The sequence below is a fragment of the Solea senegalensis genome, linkage group LG11 (assembly GCF_019176455.1).
Source record: "Solea senegalensis isolate Sse05_10M linkage group LG11, IFAPA_SoseM_1, whole genome shotgun sequence".
Classification (NCBI taxonomy): domain Eukaryota; kingdom Metazoa; phylum Chordata; class Actinopteri; order Pleuronectiformes; family Soleidae; genus Solea; species Solea senegalensis.
In genome coordinates, this window is record NC_058031.1 from 21,336,507 (window position 1) to 21,353,092 (window position 16,586).

At 40.1% G+C, this 16,586-nt stretch overlaps 1 protein-coding gene across 2 annotated transcripts; it reads left to right on the top strand.

The window, feature by feature from the left end:
* Positions 1–8,788: 8,788 nt before the first annotated feature.
* Positions 8,789–10,484, top strand: nppal (natriuretic peptide A-like). 2 transcript variants are annotated; one of them, XM_044038924.1, is made up of 3 exons: positions 8,789–9,058; positions 9,147–9,474; positions 10,219–10,484. In XM_044038924.1, the coding sequence occupies exons 1-2, from the start codon at positions 8,984–8,986 to the stop codon at positions 9,453–9,455; spliced, it is 384 nt and encodes a 127-aa protein (XP_043894859.1). In that variant the 5' UTR covers positions 8,789–8,983; the 3' UTR covers positions 9,456–9,474; positions 10,219–10,484. The 2 variants fall into 2 exon arrangements, with proteins under 2 accessions (XP_043894859.1, XP_043894858.1); XM_044038923.1 differs by having other exon boundaries at positions 8,790–9,058; positions 9,147–9,457.
* The last annotated feature ends 6,102 nt before the right edge of the window (positions 10,485–16,586 follow it).

Below are 16,586 nucleotides of genomic sequence, written 5' to 3' on the forward strand. Positions count from 1 at the left end.
CACGTTAAAAAAGAAAAAGAAAAAAAGACTTACAAATGCCTGACATCCCAATCAAGGTTACTATAGTTAACACAAACTAACAAAATAATGGAAACTGACTGTTCAAATGAAAATTAGAGTTGAAAAAATGATTACTAACTGAAACTGAATTGTGTGTTTTTAAAAAACGAACTAAAATTGTAGTGAAAGTGTGCTTAGTTTTCGTCTTTGTAAATGTATTTCGTACATAATACTTCTGGGTTCATATAAAGATTAGTTATTTTTTTCTCTGATGCAAATTTAGATTTTTTTTTTGCATTGGTTCATCTAAGTGAATCAAACCTCTAGTCTTTAATTGGGTTTATTGTTTTTTTTTGTTTTGTTTTTTTTGTTTTTTTGTTATGTTTTTCCTCAGATTGAACTCCTGAAACTCCTGGCTCACAAACAATGTCATGTGCCTCATGAGGGTTATTTATTACTATCATCATTGTTATCATTATTATTATTATTATTATTATTATTATTATTATTATTATTATTATTATTATTATTCATGTTCATGTGTGTCTTTAGTCGGTTGTTTGTCCTAATATATTTTTAATATGGCATATGTTGCTGGGGTTTTATGACACACAATACTTATTATGACCTTTTTGAATCTCGCACCATATTACAAAAAGTAAAACTGGTGAAAAATCCCAAACTATTATAACCTTGATCCCAATCACAATAATGTAAAGCAGCATCCAAATAGCCATTGCAGGAAATCTGCTCATTCCATACTCTTTCTTGCTGTTATTTGAATTGCTATAACCGTATCATCGTGTTAGTATTCACAGAGGACGGTTTCAGTTCAGTCTGCCATACGATATAATAACTGCCCTCCACCACCACTCATGTCCTCCACACTCACTTCTCTGAGGTGTGGTAGGCGACTGAGCTCATTAGGGAAAATGACTCGTGTGTTGCTGCATACCAGCTCTGATAATCACACTGTCACAGAGGAGGGGGTTAGAGTGATGATTAGGTGGTACAGGCTTTTCTGTCTCTCACTTTCTTTATTTCCTCATTTATCGCATTGAAAATGAATCAGTATTATCCTGAAACAGACGTGTGTGTGTGTGTGTGTGTGTGTGACTTATGGAAAGATTCATTTCACCTTTAAAACAAGATATTTTCCAATAATAATTCAGACATTCATTCTTATATGAAGATATTGCATGGATGTAAACCTATAGTCATTCTGACTTCCAACCAATAACCTAAGGGAATACTGTATATTACAGTATGTGTACTCATTACCACGCTATTATTGTTATTGCCGAACCACTACCTGACATTATGATTATTTTACCTCTCAGTTATTTAAAGGAATATTTCACCGATTTTTTGATATCTCAATGTAGGATGTACTGTATGTGTGTGTGTGTGTGTGTGTGTGTGTGTGTGTGTGTAGGACATGACGTGATGCAGACACCATTAAAAGGCAGTTCTATCAATCATTTCATTTCCTCTGGGAGTATGTAGTGTTTGTGTAAGGTTTATCAATTAACCACAAATCTAAACTTAACTAAACACACTCTTATTCTTAGTCTCACCTTACGTGACAAATTTCTCAGTTGTTGTCTATCTATGAGGAGCTGCACTTAACTCCCTCTTTGTACAACGTAAACAACCATCATTTGCAGGCTGTCAAGGAAAATATCCTCAGATTTCGGAGAAGCCAGTATTTCAGTTTAACATGTTTCCTTAATCTATGGTGACGTATATCATATTATGACTATATTTCGTACAAAAGGCATCTTTAAACTCAGTATCAACTAAAGATGTAGATGTAGAGTCATTAGTTTAAATCATTAATTAGGAATAAGAAGCCAGGTGACATGGTTCCATGACTGTTGCCCTGGGAGGGAATGCTTTTTGTATCCATTCCCATTGGAGACAAAAACCAGATGTTGTGTTGAGTGTTGGTGTGTGTTTCTTTTTTATCCGGAGGAAAATGGGCTCTACGTAGAGTGCACGCAGGTAATACAAGAACCCATGTTTACAAAGATATTCAAAGCGCGACCAGCTTTCTGTGCGGCAAATTTAACATCATTACCAGGGACGCGCTGCCGTCAGATTAGTGTTTCACCTTTTTGAATAGAGGGTATTTGTGAGCGTGAACAGCTGTTGATGTAGACCGTTCTTTGTGCTGCTGCACTGTGTGAGTGAGTGAGTGAGTGTCAGGGTCCAGGAGGCCGGAGGTAATGCCATTGATATCTGTCAGGATGCAGCGGGAGACCAGCAGTGGGCAAAGAAAGGGTTGCTAAGGAGGTTTTAATGGCATCGTAATTGGTCTTTGCATCTGTGTGGGAAGTATATCTGGGAGGCATATGTGGAGTTACGCACTGGAACATATTTTCTGTCGTGTGTTCTTTGTTTCACAGAAACTGATGGTCTGAATTTAGTCTTTATTTTACAAATGTTGGAAATCATTCTGTAAATATTGCCCTTTCTACCCTTTACACCCACATTCATACATTTACTGTATATATTCAGCCGTTATGATCATACATTACACCCACACACGGCAAATGCTGCTGGCACAGCAATCAGAGACAATTCAGGGTTAATGAAACATCGGCCTGGAGGTCAAAGAAGCCGAGAATCCGACCCCCATCCTGACCAAGCCACAGCCATCATTTCATGTACGGTTCATTGTTCATTGCGTTCATTCCTATGATACTTAATAGAAACAGGTGGATGATTCCTGATTTGATTATTATTACACAGAAACTACCAGACCGTGTCATTGCAATGAAAATGAACCTTTAAAACCTTTTAAACGTGATATTTTCACGATAATAATTCAGAGACATTCTTATATGAAGGTATTGCATTAATGGTAGCCTATAGTAATTCTCACTACCAAGGATTAACCTATTGCAATACTGTATATTACAGTATATGTACTTATTACCACACTATTATTGTAATAGCCAAACCACTACCTGAGAAATACATTGCACTCTTGATTTATTCCCATTGAACAACAACATAACTTTTACTGGGACATGTTCAAAAGTACATGAGAAATGTATTATATTCAGCATGATTTGAATTACGCAGGATGCTCCGCTGAAAAGGACACAAGCTGACAGTTTCCAGTTGACCTTTACTGTATGTCACAGAAAAACAAACGAGCGAGCGGCGAAACAGTGAGATGGACGGTGCTGTGGTTCTGTGTGTTTCGGACCTGCTGTACATGTTAACCGTGATAGAAATTAGATGGAGCACGGCACTTGTGGTTGCTGTGTTGTCGAGAAGAAAGACGCTGTATGATTTTATATGTAATCTCCTTCTACTTCTGGGTCAAAGACTTTGCGCGCATGGAAGTCTGACTCCAGTCTGACTATGCAGTAATCGGACTATTACACATTATCCCGGTATGTTAGTCCGACTTAGACCAAATTACCGTCTTAGTCCGACTACAATCGGACTTGTTTCGGAAACATGACACATATATGTATATGTGTGTATATGTATATATATATATATGTATATAGATACTAGCTTTATTGATAACAATGGTGCGGCCAGTTTATTGACATTTTAAACTTTTAATCTATGGCCCATAAGCATTTTACCTCTCATCTAAGAGGGCACACGTCTAAAATTACTGAACTTAAAAAGCCACGCCGTGGGCCACAGTGAACACCAGATATATGTAAGTGTAGCCCCTTGTTTCTGTCATTTGGAAACTGCCTGATTAATGTCAAGGGCCGCAAGTCTGTGGAAAAGGGACCAAGCTGTCCAAAATGTTTAATTTTGATTGCAGTACCCATTTTGAACTCTGATGCTTCAGTTTTCCTTACAGTACATTCTATGCATAGCCCCTTTAAGGTCAGCTTGGTATAAACATTATGTTTTTATTTATTTCTTCAATGGAACTACTAAAAGTAGATCCATTCGTTTAGAGGTTATTGTAAAACCTTCATTAAAAAAATTGCTAGCCAGCACTTGTACTACCTTGGCTAAATGACTTTGTCTTTGTTTTTCTTTGATGATGGACAGTTTGGTGCCTCATGGTGTCACTTCAGTGTCACTCCAATCCACCTTGCTCATGGCAAAAGCAGTAAACCATTTTAACCTTCATGGTGTCCATCGGGCCCACAGTCTTTTCTTGTCCTAGTCTGCTCCCAGATTCCCACGCCATTACATCATGCCTTCCCCTTCCCGCAGGCTGTGGAAAGATTAGTGTACACATGTTGTAAATATGACCCCTCTAATGCCACCTTCACAGAGATAAGGCTATTTTCACACAAGAATGGTGTTGTATATATTTAGCCTTGCCAAAGGCTGCTATATTTAGGTCACTTATCTGATTTTCAGCCTTATCTCTATCAATCTGAATTAGGGGTGTAGTGTGAAATCGTTTCTTGTTTAATGCTCTACAAGTCTCCGAGTGTAACCAGTGACATCAGTGAACAATTACTTATAGATTTATAGATTTGTATAGATTATTTTCATAATCGATTAATCTGTCGATTATTTTCTCCATTAATTGGTTGGTCCATAAAATATCAGAAAACCTAAAAAAAAAATATTGATCGGTGTTGGAAATGATGATGTTCTCAAATATCTTGGTTTGTCCACAAAATGATTCACTTTCTTTGTTATCCAGAGCAAAGAAATTAAGAAAGTATTCACATTTAAGAAGCTTAAACTATCGGAAATCTTGTTTTAATCATGAAAAAAGCTTCAAACCGATTAATCGATTATCAAAATAGTTGTCGTAATAGCATGAATCACATAGATGAAGAAAATGGGGAATGGAAGAAGTATTCTTCACGGTATCTTGCTAACAATTAATGGTAAATGGCACTTTCCTAGTTACTACTGGACTAGAACGTCTACGTCGCCTCAGTGTCGCTCCAGTGCTTGGGCGAGCTTGATGCTTGGTGCTGCAGGTAGCTAAACAGATTTGTAGCAAGAGTTGCAAATGTTGCTAAAGTAAAAGGGAAGTAATGTTTGACCCAACGCATCATGCATGAGATTTGAGCGGCTAGAGCTCCTGTGTTTGGTTTAACAATTCTCAGCGTCTGACATGCACGTCACACGCAAGCAATTGACGCCGCTTCGTTCAACAGGAACAAGTACGTACATTACATGAGTGAATATGAGTCAGTTTAGAAGTCAACCACATCCGGCCTTTGCCTTACAGAGGCCACGTTTGACTGCTATTTTTTCCAAGGTTGTAAATGATTTCCAGTAAGTGCAGGTGAGTAAACTGTATATCCAATGAAGGTCAGAGGGAAACGCTGCGTGCGGCGATGTAGATATCGAGGAAGGCACGCTCTCTGAAATACCTCCGTCCGCCTTTCCTCAAATCCAAGAAGTCAACGGCTTACACTGTTCGGAGATAAAAGTTCAGCTCTTCTTTACATTGTTTCATTGAGTCATAGAATGCATTTGTGCTTGAGCATTGTGTTAAGGGCCGACAGCTCAGGATTCTTCCTGTAGTGTGTGTTGTTGATAAGCTTATCTGTCGAGGGCAGGAAGTGCTGGCGCAGTGTTGACAGGATGCTACTGGAGGAGCACCCATGACTGACTGACTGTCTCTCTGTCCCATCATTTATCAGGTGCGACATTCCTCGGTTACACCGCACAGCACTGGACATTGGGTTCAAATAGTGTCAAAAATGTGTCATAAGCACGAGTTATTACCATCCTTGGTCAGCAACAAGCCAGCAGTGCATCATAGCACGTCTATGTCCGGTTACACAGTTACTGGCTGAACATTATGTTGAGCCATGTCTTGTGCTTCATTCTCATACTAACTATTACAAATATATAACAAGGGCGATGGTGGCTCATGGTAGGGTGAGTCGTCGTTTAACTGAGAGGTTGTGGGTTCGATTACCAGCTCCGCTAGTCTACGTATGACACTTAACCCAACATTGCTCCTGATGGCTGTGCTGGCAGTGTGTGAGTGGAGTAACTTCGGGTGACTCACTCACTCACTCCCACTTCCAATGTCCAAGTTCTGATGTATAACGGAGGTTGAAAGATCAAGGAAACGCGAGGAAATCGTACTCTGTTGGTGCAAAGGAGAAATAGATTGAGTCGTTTTATGGGGGGAGTTCCTCCTGAAATTAAAAGCCACTGGAAACCACCGCTGTGTTGTCTGACATACAGTACTGACATCAATAAAGTACGCCTTTCATTTCACAGCTCTTTGTCTCAGTTCAGCAGGCTCTGTCATTTAGATGATGAGGCTCTTATGTTCTAATTAAGGCCTTTAATGGAGGGGAACCGGTGTGAGGGTGGACTGCACGTTCTTCATCACAGTGACAGTTAAGTGGTTTTATAAATGCCAGCATGCGGCACCGCTCAGTCCTTAAGCTGTAACCTACACTGCAATTTAGAACATCGTCAACTCATCATATACTGTCATATTATGTCTGGTATGAATCACAGACCTGGAAAATCACGCAACAATTAGTGTTTTCAAAGACACTTTTTAATCAAACAAAGTTGAAATGGAAGAAAAAGAACTGATCATTTATGTGACTGATCTTTCAAAAAAAAATATTGCAATTGGATTTAAATGATTTAAAATGCACAAAAACGGTAAATAGACAAAAAAAAAGCCTCAAGATTCACGATTTGGTGAGCACCATGGTGACATTTTGCAAATGGAAGTTCACAGATGGCTCCTATTGGACAATACTGTCAGTCACACTGGTGTTCACTCATATGTGTCATAATTATGGTCAATTTAGAGTCTCCAATTCACCTAATCCCCAATTTTGGCACGTTTCTGGACTGTGGGGGACACAGGGGAAACATGCACAACAAACATGCAACTTGTTCTTTCAGGATCCGAACCTTCTGGCTGCGAGGTAACAACGCTAGCCACTGTACCACAGAACACAGTTTACAAAATTTACATCATGTTCTATTGATGAAGAGGTGAAACTAGACTATTTTCCTCAGGAAAATGGTCACTGATCAATCAATCAACAGATAAATGAAGTGAGAAATGGGCTTAAGAAACGTCCCATAGACCTTCATTCACATGGGCTTCTATTTGCAACCAGGAGATTTGCCCCCTAGTGGCCATTCAGTATACTCTTACTTCCTAATTAACTTCATAGAGGAAACCAAAATACTTCTTCCATTTTTTTATATACAGTCTTTTTACAGTCACCTACATTTCAGAGAAAAGTGCCACAGTGGGTTAAAACACTAACATGTCATTTAGCACGTCAGTAAATAGCCACATCATTCGTGTGGTTTGCAGAAACATACAAGTAACATGTAACATGTGATGGACCATATCTGACCTCTGTAATGGATCTAAATACTTCCTCCAGCATTACTCGTCATCAGTGGCACATCTGTCTCTGTCTCACGTCTTCCCCTACACCAAACGCCGTCCGCCGTCGTCCTGACGCCTGAGTCCATTTCACACGATGGCCCTCCAGTTAAAGAGCTGGTGAAATGTCAATTAGCTGTCATCCACCTACACACAGTGCACTATGCTGCGCAGGGTCCAGGGCTAATCGCTCATCATTTGCTCTTGGTACTGTCAGTGGTGGCAGGGCAATTGAGCTGACACACACACACACACACACACATACATGTTCCACATTAGCCTTAATTTAAATACATGTCATCACCTGCACACACACCACTGTGGGTTTTCAGGTGTGCAGCCTCTTCACAGTGTTGGCTGTGAGACAAAGAAATATTACCAGGACTTTAAAGGGATACTACTTCTTTTTTTTTTATGAAGTATGGTACGACATATTGACACACTGTCAGGACACCACAAATTTGATCTCTTATTAAAAGGTGCATCCAGTACAATCTTTGTTTTTAATCTAATCTAATCTAATTTAATCACTTCACTGCACAAAATCACATTTGAACTAACTGATGGAGGCAACAGTGGATCAACACCTTGTGTGCCTTGCTGTAAAATTACTTTTTCAATGGACTTTGGTGCAGGGAGTGAGCAGTTTACAAAGCCATACAAACTCCAGTTTCCAGTTGACAAAGGCTGTCTGACAGTGAGAGAAAGTTACAGTGTGTATAATTTTGGTGTTTATTGGCAGATATTGAATATCTGAATGTTTGTATAAGTGTATAATTAATCATTAAAACTCATTAGAATGTAATTTGCGAAAGGGCTTTGCTCAGGACCTTTAAGCAGGCATAGATTTTATTCGGTCAACTTTTTGATAAGTGGCTAAAACCCATTTTTGTCTTACAGGCTGCTTATTGGCAAAATCAGTATCAGTAAAACCTAAACTATCCCTTTAAAACTAATTGTTCAACATTTCCATCATCAACACTCTCAGCTTGGTGCCGTTTAATTTAGAGCTACAACAAATGATAAATGAATTGATTATTTATAGATTACTATTTTGATAATGATTAATTGGTCTGAGTTAAAACAAGTTTTTAAATGTGTTCATTTAAATGTGATTTTGTTCTGGTTTATTTGGGATAAATTAAATGTAATACGATACAATTGAATCATTTTACTTTGTGGACATTTGAGAACATCGTTATTTCAAAGGTCTGGGGAAACACAAATCATCGTCTTACTTGATTAATCGAAATAATCTGCAGATCAACCCATTCTGAAAATAAGGGTTAGTTGCAGTCCTAGTTTCATTGATGACAGTGAAAGAAAAATGGCTGTAGGATAATAATTACGCAAAGCAAACTTACCAGTTTTTTTTTTTTTTTTTAAAGGAGTTTGAACTTGTACTTGCAGCAGCCAGGTTAGTGTGTGTACTCCCACTCCAGCATTAATCACGCCTCGTTAATTTTCTGTGATCCTGTGACGGAATCAGGTCGCGTATAAACGCACCTGGAGCTGGAGGAGCCAGAGGATCCAAGAGGAGCCAGAGGAGCAGGACGCACTGAGGCGCACGTCGGCTTTTTCATATATATTTATATATATAATAAAGAGGAACTTCACAGATTAATAACAAAAGAAGAGACAATGAATCCAGTTTGCTGTTTCTCTCTGTTTCTACTGCTTCATCTCACAGGAGCCAAATCTGTCCCCGATCTACAGGTGAGTCTCATGAAGATGATGATGATGATGATGATGAGAAGATATTACAACTGTGTGTTTTAATATTCATTTTTAAACTGTTTCAAAGAGTTTGAAGCAGATCCTGGAGGATTTCAACACCGCGCCGTATTATTCCTCAGAGGAGATGGAGAGGGAGGCGAGAGATGGACGCAACAAGTCGGAGTTTGGAGCTCCGGAGAAACACTCCTGGGACTGGGAGTCCTCGGACCCGAGCAACTCTGCTCTGCCTGCAGAAGAAAACGTCCTGATGCGGCTGTTTAAAGACCTGATGAGAACCTCCAAGCGCGCGTCGAGCCGGTACAAGAAGGGCGGACTGAGGAGCTGCTTCGGTGTCCGGCTGGAGAGGATCGGCTCCTTCAGCGGGCTGGGATGCTGAAAGTAAGGAGCGTAGAGAGGTACATACAATGTCAATGTCATGTTATAATAACAGCGGATACAAAGCTATATTCAAGTAGAAAACGTATCAATGATGTTTTAGGGCTGCAAAATGATTCTCAAAATATTGACCAAGTGCAATTATTTAGCGTTATAAGTTAAATGTGTGACAACACATCATTTAAATAGATTAGGATTTCATGTATCAGCTATGTCTGATTCCTTAGCCATTGTGCACATTGTCTCACATTTAAAAAAGCAGGAAAAAGGAAATAATCTCTGGAAATTCTGGAATAAGAATCACTTACAGTTGAAATCAGAATTTGTTTTATAGCCAAGTGGAAGGAAGTAGTGACATAGAAGAGGAAAACTAAACACAGTAAAAATTAAACTCAGGAGGACCTTACAGATTACAGCAGATTATAGTAAGAAAAGTAATCTGCACAATTTTCTGCCATGAGTTTAAAACTGACACAGTATACAACATAATATTAAAATTGAAATCTGTAAAAATTAAGAGTCGGAATTAACATCTGATGGCAGGTGTGTCATGGTTACATTCGGTAGTAAATGAACAGTCTATAACGCATGTGTTTACACAGAGATAATATACTTTTATTGTAGCTGCGCCACATTCCTGGTGTTAATGAGCTTCGTCTGCTCTGAGCAGGTGGAGATTCACTGGCTCATTTCTCACAAACACAAACAAACAAACAAACAAAGTGCTTTTGTAACTGTGCTAATGATGTGTTTTTGCTCCACAGGCGTCCACAGGAGTCGAGAGCTCTCGGTCCCAGCGTCTTCATCAAGTCATCGTCGTCTCCAACACTGGAGCTCTTCTCACGGTCGACCATCTGCGACTCACTCACAACTGTCATGTCTTTTACTTGTTGAATATATACTGTATATATATACACATACATATGTATACAATAAATTATTGTAAATGTATTTATTTATTTTATTATTTTATTGTTAGATACAATACATTTGCCTTGTAATATTCTAGTAAAAGGATTATTTTGCATAATCACAGTGTGGTTGGATTATTTGTGGGTGGGAGCACATACTACATTTCCGTTTTTCAGCGAGAACGTTAAAGTAAATCAATTATAGTATATTTCTCTTATTATTTATTCTAATAGCTGCTTAGTTTAACTTTGGGGAACAGTTTCACTTGTGTATCAATGGACTATGCTTTTGTTACATTGGGTAAACAAACAACAAACAGAGTAAACAGAAAATAACTGTATTGCAGCTGCAGCAGCTCCACACACACACACATACACAGAGTTGCAACTGAAGTTTGTAAACCACTCGTTCTCCTGCACCAAAGTCCATAAAGAAAATCAACATTTTAAGCTCGTGTGGGACACAGGAGCTGCTGCTCCACTGCTGCATTTTTCGCTAAATTAATAGAACTTAAGTGAATTCAGATAAAGCTTGTAAATCACTAATTTAAAAAAAGAACACATTTGTTGTAAAAATTGTTTCTTTTTTCTGTTCGGAGAGGATGTCCAATGGCGAGCACAAGTGATGAACATAATAATATAGACTTAAGTAGGTGTAGATTTCATGAGGCAAGGTGGCTATAATCTGTTTGTTCTTGTGTCCCCGTCCACATGGGCATATTTTCAGGAAGAGTAAGTGTCTCAGACTGGTTCTCTGTGTTGGCTGTGTGTTGGTGGTGCACACGTCTGATCCCTTTTACCTGGATCACAATAATGCATTGGGTTCAGCAGCCTGAACATACTTTTCTAGTGATTGTTTCCCCACAGTATAAGAAGTAAAATGAAATAAGAATCAAAACAAAGTGCACATTTGTGATGGGTGAGGGAGCCAGATGTGAGAGGGATGGTGTCACTGTCAGTGGCATTGTCGTGCCTTAAACCACAGATTTTTCTTTTCTTTCTTTTTATTTAAATGGAGGTCTTCTCCTCTTCACAGTCCCCCGAAGTGAACATTAGGGTGATGGAGGAGTGCGGTGGTTCCACTCTGTTGTCACCAGCTGCAGTGATGCCTCAAGCCGGAGCTGTTAGTGCTGAGGCAACATGAGTGCAAGCGGCGCTGAGGACCGTGTCGTCATGGTAGAACCCCCCCCCCTCACCACCACCACCAACACCACCTTCAATTACATTCCTTTGTTTTTTAATATGTCAAAGGAGATTCCAAAAAACTGTTGACTCTGAGTCAGGATAGTCCAAGATGGATTAAAAGTAGCTTTCAAACTAAATGAATGTGATGTAAATGTGATATTAAAGCACATTAAATAACACCACAGCACAGTCTGTATCTCGTTAAGCAAGGACAAAGTCTACTTTATATTTTTTTACTGTGACATTTTGTTTTTCTGAAGCAGAATCTCCTGAAGCACCACACACACACATAAAGAGCAAAAATAAGGGGAATGACCCAATTTTTGCTCCTAAACCAAAGTGTTTTGAATATATATATGTAACATGCTGAAGAAAAGGTTACACATGCATAAATCAACACAACGGGAAACCTATGTATCCTGTTGTAAAATAAATCTTTTAAAATTTGAACATAAAAAGAACAAAAGCAAAAGATAATTTCATTTTACATTAAACTATACGGGGTGAGATTTACAAGCCTTAACTGCATGAAATAGACTTTTAAACCTTGGGCTTTTGTCTTGTTGTTTATCAAGTGTGTTGACTTTTACGTTACAGGAGGTGAAAGTTATGTTTATGCATTTGTTTTGTTAAATATATGTTGTATTTTAAATTCTGCTTTGCAGTTAGATTTGTGGATTATGTTTTTATTGTTGATCAGCATTAGTTTGATCGACTCTGAGTTTGTTCACTGAGTTAAGATTGTTCGTTGGGAATAAAAAAGTCGTCATCAATGGAGCTCTGATACTACGATTCACCATGGCAACGGGTAAACAAAGAGCACAGCCTCCATTTGAGCAGAAATATTAACGCATGACATTTATGTGAAAAGAGGAGTTAATACATGAACACTATTTTATACAGTGTAATCCACTCATTCATCATTCAATTTAACCTTTTTAAATATATAAAGTCCAACTTAAGTGTCGATGTTCAAACTGACTCCCTTGTTTTCACTCTCTTTTACATTAAAACATCTTGCGTAACGCTATTTCGACATGTAAATATAAACACAGTCACTGAAATGCTGTCAAACATTAAGATTTCGTCTGCAGCTGGATTCAAAAAGTCACTTCTAAACTACACTGAAGTTAAAGTGTTTCCAGCTGCATCAGAAACATTCACATCAGCTATAATCTCCATCATGATGTGATCTATGATAGGAACATTTCACAACCTGACACATGATGTCCACAGTACCACAGAGTGTCTACAGTGATTATGAGCCATACAGTAACACACTGTAAAACAATCTGACAGTGCACAGGATCACAGTGTTGGTGCGAACTATGAGGGAGCCAGTCCTCTCACCCCCCCTTAATGAGACATGAGATCCCCTGGAAACATGATTTGTCAGATTAGGTCTGTAAAATATTGTTTTTTGATTGATGTGATTCAGATGCGATGTGTGTGTGGAGGTTGGATATGTGCTGACTTAAAGAGGCCATAGCCCGGAAATGCCAATTAACGCTGGTGTATTTGATGCAAATATCCCTGCTACATTTCCCAAATACCTCCATGTATGCGGCAACCACTTCATGGAGGATTGTTACACAAACTGCAGGCAATATAAAGCAGGACACAGCACCACAGTCGGCTTTGCATGTATGGGTGTTTATCATCTCGCAGTGCGTCGTCCTTCCTCTGAAAACAGTCTCTGTTATATTATGATCATGTGTATTTTGGGGTGTGTTTATGTAGTTACTCCTCCCTGCCAGAGGGAGGTGCTGCTCCTGTTGTGTTGTGTCTCCCCTTGATGTTTGCAGGTGGTGAGTGGAGATGCTGATTGGCCAGGAGCTGATCAGGCCAGCTTTAAAAAGAGGCCTGCTGGAGACGTTTGCCTTTTTGCCTTTGTCCTGACCTCCAGCCAGACCATGCTGACCTGCATCATGACGTGTAGCTTTGAATGGTGTCAAGTGTGAATTTCTGTTAAAACATTGAACAAAGAAACCATATTGTTTAGTGGGTAGGGGTGAGTAGCTATTTTGTTTTTTTTTGTTTTTCTCCTGTTTTATGTTAGGGAGGCAGGTAAGAATCCTCTATTTTAGTGATGGTGAGATGAAGCCTCAAGAGGCATCGAACCACTTGAGCCAATTGGTTCGAGAAAGGGTTCATTTCTCGAAGCTTCATGTGCACACGAAACCATCTACTGGCCAAGTGTATAATCACAGGCAGCTGTATCTGAACCACATAATGTGTGATGCTTTGAATTTTTGTGTTACAAAAAATGTATGACCAAATAATTTCTGTACATATGTGTTTAATACATTTTTTGAATGTATTCTGTGTGTGGATAAATCTTCCCAAAATGGTAATATCATAATATGGCAGGTTGTGCAATGTTTTTGTGAAAATGGCATGGGCGTAATCAGGCAGAGGACAGTGAAAGTGCTTGTGGAACTAGGAAAAGGGCACAGATTATGCTTGTGTAACTTGGACAATGATGAGCCTCGCTGGCTCCATCCTATATCACCTATCCTACTCTCCTCACTCTCCTAAATCTTTCTCTCTCTCCCTAAACTCTCCAAACTATATAAACGCTATCCAAACTCTTGTATCCAAACTCTCCAAACTCTCAACTGACCGCAACTCTCCTTCAAAAACCCACATTTTGAATGGAGCCTGAGGGGTCTATATAGCTGTAAAACCTTGTGGCAAAATTGGGGAGGAAGTGGGAGCACTTTTGTATTACACTCAGGTCACCCCGAGGCCAGGGGGGGAACATAAATTGGGAGCTTGTCTGGGATATTAGTCGCTCTGGTTTTTGTATAGCTGTTTGTTTGATTCTGCATGGTTCTGGTTGGTAGTCATCTTAAAGGAGCGCAATGGATTTTAATTTGGACACTTTTTCAAAAAAAAAACCACATTGCAGCAGCTAAAGACATGTAGGAACCTCTTAACTGTGAAACTTGGGGAAACGAGGTTAACAGAAAACGCTGTGAAAGCTGATGTGGCGCTCACAGAGATGTACCACTGGCAACACTCGTTCCCCCTGATCCTCCCATTTTGCAGGGGATGTTGTCAGAGGAACTGACCCCACGCATTAAGGAAGTGGAGGTGAGGAATCGGGAGTTAGAGGTGCAAGCAATGCACCAGAGGGTGAGAGCAATGAGGGTGCAAGTTGGGTAAAGCGCAGGAGGTTTGTGCTTGCCTCACAGTTGAACAGCGCTTGAATTCTGATGTTAAAACTACTGTGCTCAGTGCATATGAGCTCGTGCCTGAGGCTTACAGACAAGTGTCAACCAGATTTATGTGGAGTTTGTGCGTGATAAAGGGATCCTTTTTGACAAACGGTGTGAGTCCAACAAAGTTAGCGAATTTGCTAAGCTGCGTGAGCTTATCCTGCTTGAGGATTTTAAAGTGTCTGCCAGAGCGCATGGTCACTTACTTACTTACTTGTGCTTCGTGTCTGGCCCGGTGCGGGTAGGTGTGCGCGATCAGCTGTCTGTTGCAGGGATCAAACTCATCCTCGGGAATGACTTGGCGGGAGGTAAAGTGTTCCCTAGTGTTCCTGAGTGGACAATCCCACTGCTGATGTGTGTTGTCCCTGCGATACCTGTTTTTCCTGTGCACAAGCGTGTAAGTGGACAGATCTGTCTGACTCGTTTTTGAACACTTCTGATTACTCGGTCTACTTTTGAAAATGACAGTATTCCTGTGTCTGTCGTGCTGCTCAATGAGACGACTTTATGTTTATGTGTGAATAAAGAGGAATTCATTAAAGCTCAACAAGCTGATAGTACATTAGTTGCTTGTCTCTCTGCTGCACAGAATCAACGTGTTTGAAGATGGCGTGTTGATGAGAAAATGTTCCCCGTCAGTTGATTATTGAGTGTGATGTGGTTACGCAGGTGTTGAGTTTGGTCATTTAGGGGTTAAAAAGACAAACCATCACGTCAAATATTTTTTTCTGGCCGGGGTTAAAGTCTGACATCTCCAAATCCTGCCAATGTCATATCTGCCAAATGACAGGAAAACCATCCCAGGTTATTCCTCCGGCCCCTTTACACCCAATCCCAGTAACTGGTGAGCCATTCGAACATGTGATAACGGACTGTGTAGGACCCTTGCCAAAAAACAAGTCCGGTTTCCAGTACCTGCTCACCATAATGTGTGCGGCCACTCGTTTTCCAGAGGACGTCCCAAGCTGTGGTTAAAGCCCATAAGTTCTTGGGTTACCTAAACGCATCCAAACTGATCACGGCTCCAACTTTGTCCAAGATGTTTGCTCAGGTCATGTCCGAGTTGTCCGTTAAGTACCACGTCTCCAGTGCGTATCATCCACAGTCAGGGCACACTGGAGCGCTTTCTATTATGCTCAGGTTACCCCATGGCACCGGGCGTAACACTGTCAAGCAATACTATCAGACCTGACTGAGGGAGCGTTTGTGCGTATACAGCAGCACAAAAAATCCCAGCAGTGCAGGAATTTTAATAGGAGACATGAGATCTAAACACGGCTATACTGAGTCATGTGGAGCTGATAAACAGCAGTGTTTGAACTCATGTGACAGACGTTTGTTTATTTTAAGAAGTCACCCTCATTTAAGTCTGAATATAATAACAATAACTGATGTTTCATTGTGTTTTCTCTAGTTTATAGGTCACTGATCAGACAGTTGGACAATCTTTGAGCGGCCTGAATCAGGTTCCTCGCGCTGACGTCTACCCTGCCACAATCACGTAGGCCACTCAATTTAGTAACACCGTCTACTGTCTGTCCATTTACTATTTCCCGTAGCTCGGTGACAACAGAGTCTCATGAGCGGGCAGGGGGGCTGCTGGGGGTGGGGGTTGGGGCTACGTTTCAGAGACAAAGCAGCAAAAGGAAGCAGATATGTCATAGGAATGCCCTATATCTAAGAGACAACACTTTAAAAGGAGCAGTTTCCAACAGCTCCTGTCATCAGAATCAGGTGTCAGGAATGCCAGTACAATTCCTGACATTCCTATATGTGTCAGGCTTAAGTATAAAAGCCTGCTCCTGTGAGCTTCAG

Bases quoted from the DNA above. Each gene is read 5' to 3' on its own strand.
- nppal (XM_044038924.1), top strand. From the start codon at position 8,984: ATGAATCCAGTTTGCTGTTTCTCTCTGTTTCTACTGCTTCATCTCACA. The intron at 9,059-9,146 runs GTGAGTCTCATG...ACTGTTTCAAAG, and splicing joins AATCTGTCCCCGATCTACAG to AGTTTGAAGCAGATCCTGGA.